The 13,965-nt window shown below is 29.0% G+C and overlaps 1 protein-coding gene across 1 annotated transcript in view; it reads left to right on the top strand.

The window, feature by feature from the left end:
• Nucleotides 1-586: 586 nt before the first annotated feature.
• The window catches only part of LOC111632144 (histone deacetylase 4-like), a gene marked incomplete at its 3' end in the record, with an annotated part of 49,121 nt that continues 35,742 nt past the window's right edge, over nucleotides 587-13,965 (top strand). Inside the window, exons 1-2 of the mRNA XM_023376517.1 lie at nucleotides 587-727; nucleotides 11,257-11,481. Of these exons, the coding sequence (XP_023232285.1) occupies nucleotides 587-727; nucleotides 11,257-11,481 (366 nt within the window). The remainder of the gene's footprint in view (nucleotides 728-11,256; nucleotides 11,482-13,965) is intronic.

Below are 13,965 nucleotides of genomic sequence, written 5' to 3'. Positions count from 1 at the left end.
CATGATATAACAAGTAGCTACTACAGAATTACAGAAATTTTTAAAATGTATTTAACCATAACAGAATAAAAAGAGAAAAAGCAACTTTTACTGCTAAATTTGTTGAGTTTTCCTTCTACGTTTTCAGTTTACTTTTTCACTATTACACTCACTTTTTACTCAATGTTTCTGTATTTCGACTCACTTTTCTCACTTTTACAGAAGGAAAATGACACTCCGAGACCTGAACACAAAATTTCAAATGTTATCTCGGCATCACATTTACATAATTTTTTTGTGCATTAGTTGATTTCTGTTCTCTGAATTTTTGTAAATGCTTTTCTAAACTTTTTATTTAAAAAAGAAACTGATAATATCATGGAGCCTAAAAAGAGGAGTTTCAAGAACTGTGCTCACCACAAAAGCCAAGCAAGGGATAATAGACAAAGCAGAGAGTGGGCAGATGTCTGATGTTGCTAGGCAGTATGGCTTGAACAGGTCTACAGTAGGCTCAATCTTAGTCAAGAAAGAAATAATCAAGATTGAAGCAGTTAAAGGAGTAACGATAAATCACATCTGAGAAATAAAGAACATTGAAGAGCTCATAATGGAACCTGAAACTGATTTGATGACAGAACAACAACAACAAGAAACTCAGCAAGATGTGTTTTCTTCTGAAAAAGAAAAAGATGAAAGAGGACCAATGCTGGCATCTGTTATTAAACATCTTTTTAAGAAGTGGAAGGATGTCAGAACAATGGTCATCCAAATGGCATCCAAACCGGATTGAAGTTAATATGCTTGAGGGATTTCTACAACTCTACAATGCTATTAATTACTTTTGAAAAATTCGGATGAAAAGAGAAAAGCAATTGACACTGGACAGATTCTTTAACCCCCACAAATGGAAAAAAATATGACTTATAAAAATGCAAGACTGTGTGTGTGTGTGTGTGTTTTTTTTTATTATTACATATAAACAAATGCAATAAGAAAGTATATAATATTTTATTTTTGGGGTCTCCAGAACAAATTAATCTAATTCCCATAAAAATCTATGGTAAATTGATAATTGGTTAATGAACAATTCAGGTAGTGAACATAGTCTTGGGATGGATTATGTTTGTTAACTGATCACCCACTGTATTTTACTCCATCAAAATTCTTAGTCTTGGAATAAAATAACCTAGCCTTTGAAGATTAAGAAAAAATTTTAAAAATATATAGTATTATGAAGAAAGACTTAAGAACCTATATGATTAAAATATTCATTTTAATTCTTTAATCCTTTGTGAATAATCATAGATTAAAAAAGTTCCAATTGAAAATATTTAAGATTAAATACATCATTGACTTTGTAACTTTGTAGGTAAAACAGAAGATTAGTTTTTTTGAGTTAATCAAGTGATTGAGCTACATGAAAGTTATACATGACTGTATTATTTTTCATTTCTTTTTCATTGTATAAACGTGGCTAAATCAAAATGTATAACCTTACATTAATTATTATATATTTAATATTTTATTATTAATTTGATGAGTGAAATATATTTAACATGTCTTGTAAATTATTGATTTAACATTCTTTCATTAGACCAGCTGATATTCTTGATGAAAGCCTTGTTTACAGCCAATATGTACTGCTATTTATTTTTAATATGAATTTATTAATAATTAAGACAGTTGTAATTAAAACTTATATTGTCGTCATGATTTGTTTATAAGAAAATAGAAATATTAGATCAGATCAGCAACAGCAACATTCTTATAAGTTTCTAATTACATTTAATAAAAATTAAAAATAAGCAATTTTCTTCTTAATAACATTGTTTTTCAAATTATTTAATTTGTTAACATTTTCCATAGTATTTGTAAATTTCCTTTTTCATTTATTAAAGATAATTATTAAAACTCAAATATTATTAAATAGAAAACCTGGGATCTCATCATAACATGGAGATAAACAATCATTTTAGCCATATTCAAAGAAAAGGTAACTTTTTATTTTCATTGTTACAATAAAGTAGCATGTATTTTGAACTATAACTTGCTGAAAATAAAAATGATTTTATAAATTTGTAAATTTATAAAATCATTTTTATTTTCAGAAATCCAGTGCAACAAGGTGTTATACAATATTTGCAAGTTTTGTAAATAAATAGCAATGTTTAAATACAGTGGTAGATATTTGTTCCTTAATAGAGAAAAACAATCATTATCCTGTCCTTTACTAAAAAAAACATTAAGAAGGATAATCAAAACTACAAAATTAAATAATAATTAAATATAAATTTTTTTGATAAATGGTTCATAGGATCTGTTGGAAATTTTACTGAACAAACAACAAAGAAGTGTAATTAAATAATACTTTTAAAATATAATTTGCAAATATATAAAATTTTTCACAACACATTGTTACCCTGAATACTCTGCAAAATAATTTGGCAATTCACCTTATGAATTATAGTTGATTTTGCTTAATTTGGACTAATCTATTTTAGCCCAATTAAATGGCTGCTCCAATTAAACAAACTAATAATAAATTTTATAATAAAATATGTAATAACTAGGTAAAAAATAATAATTAGGTATCTATTTTAATGCTTTATTAAACCAAAATACAGAAAATATTTGTACTATAAATTTGCTAGACTCACGACAATAGATAACTGATTTGCATAATGCTAGTGTTGCCAAATATTAGTAGTGACAAGGGTTGACTATTCAATCTGTTTTTGATCGAACAATTTTTCCTTTCTTTCTTTTTAGTTATAACATGTTTTAACTAAACAGGGAGAAAGAAAAGCGTTCGTCCAAAAGTCATTTTACAGTCTTCTTTTGAGCACTGTTTCCTTTACTTGGAGATGGGCCACTTTGACGGGAGTGTACATAGAATCTGCCAGCTTGATGCTAGTCTCAACAATCGGATGGCTACTGTCTGAATCTAGACATAATTAAGCACACAATACCTTCCAAGGGTACTCTAGCTGTATTCCAACTTGGTCAAGAGACCTTGAAAAGTTGTCTGGCGATCTTTGTCCCTTTGCTTAGGGGGATCGTTCAGTCCAATCCAGAGCAGGGTCAGTAACTCGCATTCAGGTCCACCTGAGATGAAACACTCATGTGATACGTCCCGCTATACTTATCCCCTTTGGAAAAATTGAACTGCCTGAGCAAAAGACAAAATCGCCTTGTCTCTGCCAATCGTTAAGCCTACATGACATCAGTGTACATAGTGCCTACATATTTTCGGAAGATTACTAAAATATATCGAAAATTGCTAAATTCATTTTCTGCTGCTGTTCCAATTAAGTGATTAAATTATGTATTAATTTATTAGTTTGGTTTCCATTCTTTGAGATTTTGCCCAATAAAGCAGCTGCCCTGATTAATCAAGTGGCCCAATTAAACAGTATCGACTGTATTTCAAACTTTATCAAACTGTATAATAAAATAAACAGTAAAATGAACAATATCTTCAAAATAAATATAAATATAAATTTCTATATAAAAGGGATCATCACACATACAGAAATTGTACCATGTACAGTTAAACCTCAATTTATTATTCCTGTATCAATTGTTTTCTCACATCTATCAGTTGGTTTCCCCAGTTCCAAATAAGGATTCATATATGTAATGCTAATTTTTCCCATATTTTTCATTCCTGATTGTTCCTTTTTCTACAATATTTGTTCTGTATTTTAACTGAAAGAAAAATGTTATCCTGCATCAGTTGTTCTACCCAAAATAGAGGGAGCTAAATTAAAGCACATCATATTTAAAAGTTAAACCCTAATGTTTGTGTACGAAACTAAACCAATTTCCCAAATAGCCTTTCTTAATATACTCTATTTATCTAATAGGATAATAAAATACAGTACTATACTATAATATTGTAATCATAAATAGAGACAGATTATTGTATTTTTCTGGGTAATTCTTGCAATAATTTACACAGCAATTAAGTGTACAGTGGAACCTCGGTATATGACCTTAATCCGTTCCCGATGTTTGGACTTATACCGAATAGGACGTATANTTAGAAAAAAAAGGGAAGAAAAATGCTGCAAAAGCAAGCGATTCATCTTTGAAAGCCAACAATCGATTTTATTCTGTAGAAAAATTTAACAAAGTTATAAACTGTGGCACCGCGAACATCTAGTCTGGTCTAGTACACCAATAGTGCTACTTGTTCATAGATGGTGCGTATAACTGAATTAAGTCGTATATCAAACAAAAGTTGTATACCAAGCAAAATTTGTTTCGTCCAAACAGGACTTATTCCGAATTGGATATATTCTAAAGCAGACGTATACCGAGGTACCATTGTATTTTATTTTATTGTACATATTGGATTCATTTTCTAGTAAATTCACTTAAAGCCACTTTGTTTTAAAAGACATTCATTCATTCATTCATTAGTTTAATTGTACATTTAAAACAAGGTACAAAGTCCTGCCCCGCAGTGAGCATTACAGGAACATATCCGTTACATAGTTCCACCGAGTTACAGTATGCACTAATGAACAAAGCAAAGTGAAAAGAAAAATTTAAAAAAAAATAAATAAATAAATAAAAATAAAAACACAATGACAATAAAAGACCCGAACAAAATATGCAGCAGCTTGCTGCAGCATATAACAGATTACTTATCTGCAGGAATATTTTCGCAAATGAAGGTCGCAGTAAATACAATAATTCTGACAAAGTGTTTAACAGAATTTATCCCGTGCAGAAAATTTGTAAGACAAAGATTTGAGAATCCCATGAGTCCATATATAATATGCGTACAAGTAAAAAAAAAAAAACAAAGTCCACACAGCTAGTAATTGTAAGTATCAATTCCAACACTTTAAACCCAAAAACAGAGAAAGATGATGAAGCTTACATATTTCTTACAGTCAGCAAACACAAATGTATATAGAGAAGTGATGATCTGCTTGTATTAGTTGTTGTGCTAAGGAGCAGAGGTAGCACTATGAATTAAACAATTTGTGTCCTGTAAAGGATTCCATAATTATTAAGGTAAGTAGTCAGCTGTCTTAATATATAAGGCTTTTGCTTTAATGTAGAGTGGACACTCCTTATCCAGTGTGTTATGTTCATGTTTATCTAGGCCACTCCTCAAACAATTAGCACATTTAGGCTTTTCACTTTTCTTTGTACATGTCTTAAACAAATGATCATCACCACAATGGCTACAAACTTTCTTCGGTGATGGGCAACTTGCCGCCAAATGTCCAAAAGCAAGACATTTGTAGCACTGTCGTACAGGGAAAAAATCATAAACCTTGCACGTTTTCCACTGAACATAAAAATATCCTTGTTTTTTAGTCATTGCCCTAACCTCCGGTGACATCTCTAATACCCACGATAAAAACTCGTCATTTCTCTGTTTGATTGAAAATCGAATGTTTAAAACCTTTTTAAACTTCTCCATCGTGTACTTTTCTGTGAAAAAATATTCTGTTCAAGAATATTTTTTCACAGAAATAAGAAGCAACAGAAATAGTTTAACTGTTTTAAAAGACAGTTAAACTATTTCTGCTTTAATTTAGTCACTGTAGCACTAGTGCAGCAAGGTTCAGAGCATTGAAAACAGAAATTAAAATGGTTGCCATCATAAATTATATGCATATTACATACTTCAAATGAAGACTGACATAAAAAAATGTATTTTGAACTGGTTACCAGAAAAATTACAAACATGCTTTTCCATATAATATTCTGTTCTGACATACACATTTTCAGATTTATTAGTAATGGTAAATGCACACATTATATTGTTGTTGTTTATCCATATAAGTGATAGCATTTTTTCACAATATTGAATTTTTCTGACTCCAATATATCAATACATTAGGTATTTTTGCCAAAAGAAAATAGAACAAATTACAGTATTCTTTTACAATTTTTTTAAAATGTAGAATAAATGCACATCTGTGTGCAAGAACCTTGTTGTTTAGTATTACTGAAAGCCATCATATAGCAGTATCACTGAAAAATACGTTTCATACGAGATAAACAATAAAAACATTGGCATCATAAATTTTCCATGATAATTTTTTTCTTACATCAGTCATTTTTCCCTCAATTTCTGTCAAAAACAACAGCTAGAGGTTTTACTGTATTATGAATTTTTTATAATTCAAACTCTATTTCTTAAATATTAATTAAATTGAAAATTTTTACAAATTAAATTTTTTTTGTTTTTTTAACACCTTCAGCCATTTTAGTATATGATGTCATTTAAAAATAAAAATAGTTGATAGGATTAAAGAATATGAAAGATTGGTCTACTATATTTGTACAGTACTAAAATTAAATTTTCTGACATATACATACTTTAATTTGTTTTATTTAATTAAATAATAATTTAAACATCAAAGAAATAACTTACTTTAATATCTTAAACTTGTTTTATTCATAACTTCAATGCATAAGTTAACAGTTTTTATTGGGCTAAAATTTGAACAAATTGTAGACCTATAAATTCCCACTGTCTGCCTGTCTGTCCTTCCTTAATCTCAAGAACAGAGTTAGATAAATGAAAGTTGAGACCTGAAATGGAAAGCTTAGGGGGAGGAGACCCAATTAACTATATACAAACTTTCAATCTAGACCAGAAGTCATGTGAATTTAGTTAAAAAAATTTTATCATGAATGGAATTACATAAATGACTGGCATGACTCTGTTGTTACCAAGAAAAGTATGATGAACAGGGGCAAGGCATTACAAATTTGAGATAGAGAACATACATTTTAAATTGAATAAATTAAGAATATGATTAAAAATTTCAGCCTGGATATATGTTAAATTTTCAATTGGCTATTAATATGCCTTGAAACCAAACTTATCATAACAATCACAAATGACTTTAAGGTGACCGTTTTATCATTTCAATTTTATTGACCAATATGCATTTGGGTGAATACAGTTGGGTAACTAAATATTGTAAGTAAAAACTTGGCATAGATTATATTGGTTGTTGTGAGTGTTAAGATGATGCTTATTCTTTTGTCTATGTATCAATAGATATAATATTGTGTCTAACTGAAGAGAGATGAATATATTTGTCCAAAATGCATATTGGAATCAATAAAATTGAAATGATAAAACAGTCATCTTAAAGTCATTTGTGGTCATTATGATAAGTTTGGTTTTGAGGCATATTAATAGCCAATTGAAAATTTAACAATAAATAATTGCTCGTTTATATTAAAGAGATTGACCAGTAAGCTGGTTTAGTGATAGTGTATTACATTACAGAAAATATTTTCCTAATAAAGATAAATTAAGAATTATAAACACTAATAAAATCATTAGGTAAGGAAGTGTAGCCTAGTCTTATTAAAGAACATATTCAAAAGAGAGGGAAAACAAAAGTGTTTGTGTTTAATAACTTTGGTAGCCAATCTAAAAAGAACAGAATTTATTGACGGAATGAAATATTTAGATTTTTTTAAACAAGCTTGATTTAAAGCTTAATATGCAAGTTGATTCAGTTCTGTAGCCCAGGAATAAATAATCAGGGGATAGATTTATATCCCCTAATAATTTATATCCCCTATAAATGAGGGGCTAGCGAAAAAATTGACTGATCTGACTATCTGGAAAAGAGAAAAGTATCACTTTTCTCTTTAGTATCACTTTTCTCTTTTCCAGCCAGCACTAGGCCTATTAACTACAGTCTGTGTGTTAACAAAAAGTAACAGTACTCTAAGTAGCCTTGCATGATGAAAGCATATACAGTATACAGTAGATCCCCCTATAAGACGGTAGATATGTTCCGTTCTTTATGAATCCGATTTTGTAGGAATCGCAGCCAATCACAGCCCGACACGTGTGAAGTTTACGGACTACGGCTGTTTGAAAGGTTTTCTTCCATAAAATTAATCGATTCTAGACTAATCCGAGTCAACACTTCCAAAATACATATATTTTTTTGGAAATAATCCGTATAAACTACGCTATAAACAAAAAATTGTAGGATTACTTACCAAGTGTGCACCATTCGACTCGACATCGCCATTGCTCAAGCTTGTTTTCATCGCAGAACAACTCAGCAAACCACGCCCGCGATTTCTGATGTTATTTTTCTGCAAAAACTTCGCTGAACTTTGGAGACATCATTAATATAAATAATTTTTATGGCCGTTGAATAAGAAGTGTTTCTTTCACAAGAAATGTATAAAATTAGTGCTGTATTAGACTTACGGTACCTAATTTACATACTGTACAGATGATAATAAACTGAACTTACTAGCCTAAAATCTCCGTAGCGTGTTGCCAGGTGGCAGAAAGCATATATATAATTATAATAAAGTTACAATAAATTAAGTTAATATATAATTATATATACAGTACCTAATTTATATATAATTAATATATAATTATATGTACAGTACCTAATTTATATATAATTATATGTACAGACGAAACTAAACTCAATTTATCCGCCTAAACGTCCGTAGCGTGGCACTACAGACGACGGGAAAGTAGTTTGGCTGCCCGGTGATGTTTTACGTAATTATAGGAGTTTTTTTACCGTTGTGTACAGATACCGCCACAATTTTTTCGCCGTCTTATAGGAATCGTAATTATAGGAACCAGTCTTATAGGGGAATCTTCTGTATATATATTGCTGACTAAGCAGAAGGCTTAGCCACTTTATAGTCTCCTGTAGCTATGCCTCTGGTTAGATTATGTCAAAATCTTGTGATTTTGACATAATCTAACCAGAGGCATAGATCACAGTATAAAATATAGAAAAAACTAAGTTGTCGTCTTCATTCTTTCGTCATGTGTAATCATCAGGAATAAAACAGTTTTTTCTGCAGAGATGACTTTTTATTAGAGGCTATACCTATGAGAAATTATGTAAAATAGTTAAAAAAGTTGCCAATGATAAATCAAAAAATCTTTAAAATATATATATAATTTCAGTTAAAATAACAGACGGTATGTTTCACAACATAAAATATAGAAGAAAGTAAGTCGTCATCATTCTTCTGTCATGTCCAATTTTTAAAATGTTTTACATAATTTTGCAGAGGTATAGCCTATAATGAAAGGTCATATCTAAGAAGAAAACTGTTTTATTCCTGGTGATTAGACATGATGGAAGAATGAAGATGAATTAGTAATGAATTTTGTAAACAAATAAATTACAATAAGACATCTAAGTTTACAAAAAATATCAAAAACATAATCAAAATGTTTAAAGAGAGAGAAAATGTTTTAATTGTAGAATAGGTCCATTATGAGAAATGGAACAAGAATGGCATTTCAAACTACTTTTACAGACATCAAAAACATTCAGTAGATCTATGTTTTGCCCAGTAACATTTCAGATAAAGCCTGAAATGACTACAACAAATTACACATTGCCTAGGCAAACCTATGTATGCTGCTTTTTGGACTTTGCTGGTAATATATACAGTGGATGATCGGTTAACAAACACTTTTGTGAAAGATTTTTATGTTTGGACAATGAACACCTCACAGAACAAACACAAGAAGAAGCGACATAAAATAATGAATACCGTTTGGTCTTTCCTTGTTTTCAGGCAAAAATTTGAAACATTTCGGAGTGTGGGAGACATCTACATCAATGCTCAACTCAGTATATACTGATTGGATAGTATTCCTCCGAAATTTGAAACTCTCCCTTGTAATTCCAGCCTTTTATTTTTCCGAAACAATTCTTTTATAGTATTCGCGAGACTGTCAGCAGGCACTCATTAAGTTTTGCTTCAGTTTTTATTTTTGAAAGGCGAGAGTATAATAGCAAAGGTAGAGAGTGGGCAGAATATGTCTGATGTTGCTGGGCAGTATGGCTTGAACAGGTCTACAGTAGGCCATAGTTCAGTCTTATCTAAGAAAGATACTGTTTAATCAAGAAAACTCAAGCAGCTAAAAGAGTAACAAAAATTACATCTGAGAAATAAAGAACATTGAAGAGCTCATAATGGAACCTGAAACGGATCTGATGACAGAAGAACATCAAGAATTCTTGAGTGACGAACACCAAGAAACTCTGCAAGATATGTTTTCTTCTGAAAAAGAGGATTAATGCCAATATCTGTTATTAAAGATCCTTTGAAGAAGAGAGAGGATGTCAAAACAATGGTCTTAGAATGGCATCCAAACCAGGTTGATGTTAATAGGCTTGGGGATCTCTACAATTAAAATGCTATTAATTACTTCTGAAAAATCCTAAAGAAGAAAGAAAAGCAATTGACGTTAGACAGATTCTTTAACCCCCACAAATGGAAAAAACATGACTAATAAAAATGCAAGACTGTGTATATATGTATTTTTATTATTACATATAAATAAATGTAGTAAGAAAGTACTGTATATGTTTTTTTATTTTTTTGGGGTCTCCAGAATGAATTAATCAAATTCCCATATAAACCTATGGTAAATCGATAATCGGTTAACGAACAATTCGGATAGTGAACAAAGTCTTGGAACAGATTATGTTTGTTAACCAATCACCCATTGTATAACAAAATTATTAGATGCTGTAATATTTATTATCAAGATACTTAAACTCATTTTAAAACAATGTCAAAAAATTGAATGATTTTTCATTTACATAAAGTTAATAATAATTTTTTTTTATGATGGTTTTGTTTAAGATTTTTGTTTTTACACTATGTTCTATACAACAAATGAATCTTTAAGAATACTTTTGTCTCACTTAATGGTATTGACTTATAAATTTTGTGTTGAGTAAGTTAAGTTACACATGAATTCATTAAATAGTATATTCAAATTACACTAAAAAGGTAAGAACACTATTACACTATAAGCCATCACAATTTTTATAGAATATATTTAATTTTGAAATTGTATAAACAATAACAGATAATTTTTGTAAAATATAAATTAAGCAGATATAATTGAATTTATAAAGATCAATAAATGAGGCAAATGAACTAAATGTTTATTTTCATTAATAAATAAAAATCTACAGACACAAGATTCAGTTAAATGGATTTTAATATACATTTTTTAATAATTAATTCCTGATTACTTTTAATTAGTTGGCATTTTACTGTATAATAAAGTAAAAATACAATATAATCAACTATCCATATTAAAAGTTTTAAAGTAAATATTACATTTTTCAGTTTATTATTGACTGTTGATAAATAAATTTAATTGCACAATTTATATATAGTTTGCTATTTTTTATTATTTAACAATTTATAATTTTAAAATTTCATTTTATAACAGAAATATCAAATCCTGGTTATGTTCAGTCTTCTATAGTAGAAAGAGATCAGTCTGGAGAATTACCTAATAATCTTATAAATGATTCAGTTATAACATCATCTTTACAAGAACAGCATTTACAATTCCAAAGACAATTGATGCAACTTAAACAACAGCAACAAATACAGCAGCAGTTGTTATTACAGCGTTTTCAGCAACAGCAACAACAGCTTGCTGAACAACATGAAAAACAACTACAAGAACAAATAAAGGTATATTTAATATTGATTTANTGGTTCCTTTGACTTTATTGTTCGCACAGGGGGCTACAGTTTGGGGGGATCGCCACCTCTTCATTCGGAGGGTAAATCTTACCATTCGGACTTTTACAGAGCTGTAGAGCATATTGATAGGAACAAAAAAGTCAAAGGAACCGTGCCTCATGGAAATTTGTAAAGAATGCCCACTAGGGGGCGTCTTTGGCTACTAGTTGTTTTATAATTGAACCAATTCGAATTTATATTCGAATTCGAAAATTTTTAAAATTGAAATAGAAAATCTTCCACTTTCAACCACTTTCAACCCCATATCTCCCGCACCCTTATAGCTATCGAGATGCAACCACCATAATGGAGACTTGGGGCTACTACCACATACAAACACCATTCATGTGCAATGTGTAGTTTTGGCTAAAAAGTGAAATATAGGGACACACACATCCATTTATATATATATAATTTAATAAGATATAATTTTACAAAGATATATCTTTGTAAAATATTTTGTTTTTAAAATGATAAAACAAAATATTTTATACTTTTAAGAATGAGTTGGGCCTTTTTTTGCCCTGATAACAGCTTCTAAAAAACTAGGCATTGATTCATTCAAATTTTTATAACAGTTTTGTCTATTAAATTCAAAACTCCTGATGATTATTTTAAGTTCAGTTTTGTTTATTATTGATTATGTTCTGATTATTTGTTCAATGTGATCACATAAATGCTCAATAGGGTTGAGGTCAGGCAATTGTGGAGGCCAAGGAAGCATTTTTATACAGTGCACATCAAGAAACTGACTGATTTTCGAAGTGTGCTTTGGATTGTTGTCATGCTGGAAAACAAACCCTTACCCTGACTTTAATTTTCTTACTGATTTCTGAACATTTTTATTTAAAATTTGTTTATACACATATTGATTCATTATTCTATCAACAAATTACAGTGTTTCAATACTATTTGCAGACATATAGACCATTTGTCTATATGTCTGCAAATAGACAATATTGATGATCAATATTGGTTCAAATAGCACTAATTCATCTCCACATTTCACTGTAGGGATCAAGTTTTTTGTTTTTAAAGATTTTTCAGTTTTTCTCCATACTTTTAGGCAGTTATTTGAACCAAACAAAATTTAATATAGTTACCCTTAAAAAATCCTCCAAAAGGCATTTCCTCTAGGCAGTTTGCCCAAGTGTTGCATTGCCGTAAATAACAAACAAATAACCGGTATTATTTTTAAATAAACAATTTTTAAAGTTTTGTTTATTAAATAAAATTTTTTTCGCATTTTAAACTTTTAAAAGGTTAGAATCATATATAAAGAATAAATCCACAAACCCAATATCTTGAATATCAAACGATCTGCCATATTATATCCAAATAACATAGCAGATCATTTGGTATTAATTATAATCATTTTTTTTCTGGAAATAATTCTTCATTTATTAAATATTTTTAAAAGCATTTGTCATTAATTTTAGAATGATATACAGAATTACATTAAACAAATTTATACGATATTAAATAAACAGGATATCAATAATATTTGAAGCTGGAACTTCCATAATATATAAAGAAACTAAACACATTTTACACACTTTTTCAACAATTAAGTTTAATTAAAACAAACATTTTCAGATTGATAAGCCTTTGTCAGGGTTTTAAATAGATATTCTGTTTAATAAAGAAATAAATATTTTTGGAACAAAGTATACTTTATTTCAAAATAGAATTGCTATTTAAAATCCTGACAAAGGCTTATCAAACAGGCTGAAAATGTTTGTTTTAATTCAATTTAATTACTAGAAAGCGTGTAAGGTGTGCTTAGTGTCTGTATAAATCAGGATATCACAATATACATAACAAAGTATAAGAGAGAAAGAAAAGATCAGTAAGGTCTTGAAGAGGAGGAGAAAAAGCATATCACACAAATTGTTTTTAGTAAATTTTTCATATCACAATATGCTTAAAAATTGTACTAAACAACAATGTTTACATATAATTTAAATTAAAAAATTTTTTTTTTTAGTTTTAATAATTTTTATTTTTTAATCTACTGAATTAAAATCAATATTCACAGATATATATTAGACTATGATAACAGATCCCTTATATTTTAAAATGATATTTTGCTGAAGTGAATTAATCAAGATAAAAATTATAAAGTGATATGAAAAAAATTAACAATTTCATGTAGAAGGGGTTATATATTTATCTATATAATCATAGTACTGTGACTAAAATTAAGTAATTTTAAGATTTGTCTATGAAATTCTGAAATTATTTTGACGTTAGATTTTTTAAAATAAAAATAAAATATTTAGAGAGTATGATAGAATAAAAAAAAGTTTTCTTTGAAAAATATGAAATGTTTGGGAACTACAATTTTGAATTTTGAGTCTAGTTTGTGTATACAAGATNTCAGGATATCACAATATACATAACAAAGTATAAGAGAGAAAGAAAAGATCAGTA

The sequence above is a fragment of the Centruroides sculpturatus genome, unplaced genomic scaffold, assembly GCF_000671375.1.
Source record: "Centruroides sculpturatus isolate CEXI.00-Female unplaced genomic scaffold, Cexi_2.0 scaffold616, whole genome shotgun sequence".
NCBI classification, from domain to species: domain Eukaryota; kingdom Metazoa; phylum Arthropoda; class Arachnida; order Scorpiones; family Buthidae; genus Centruroides; species Centruroides sculpturatus.
Note: the sequence above shows the minus strand (reverse complement) of the source record. Positions and strands in the feature narration are given on the sequence as shown.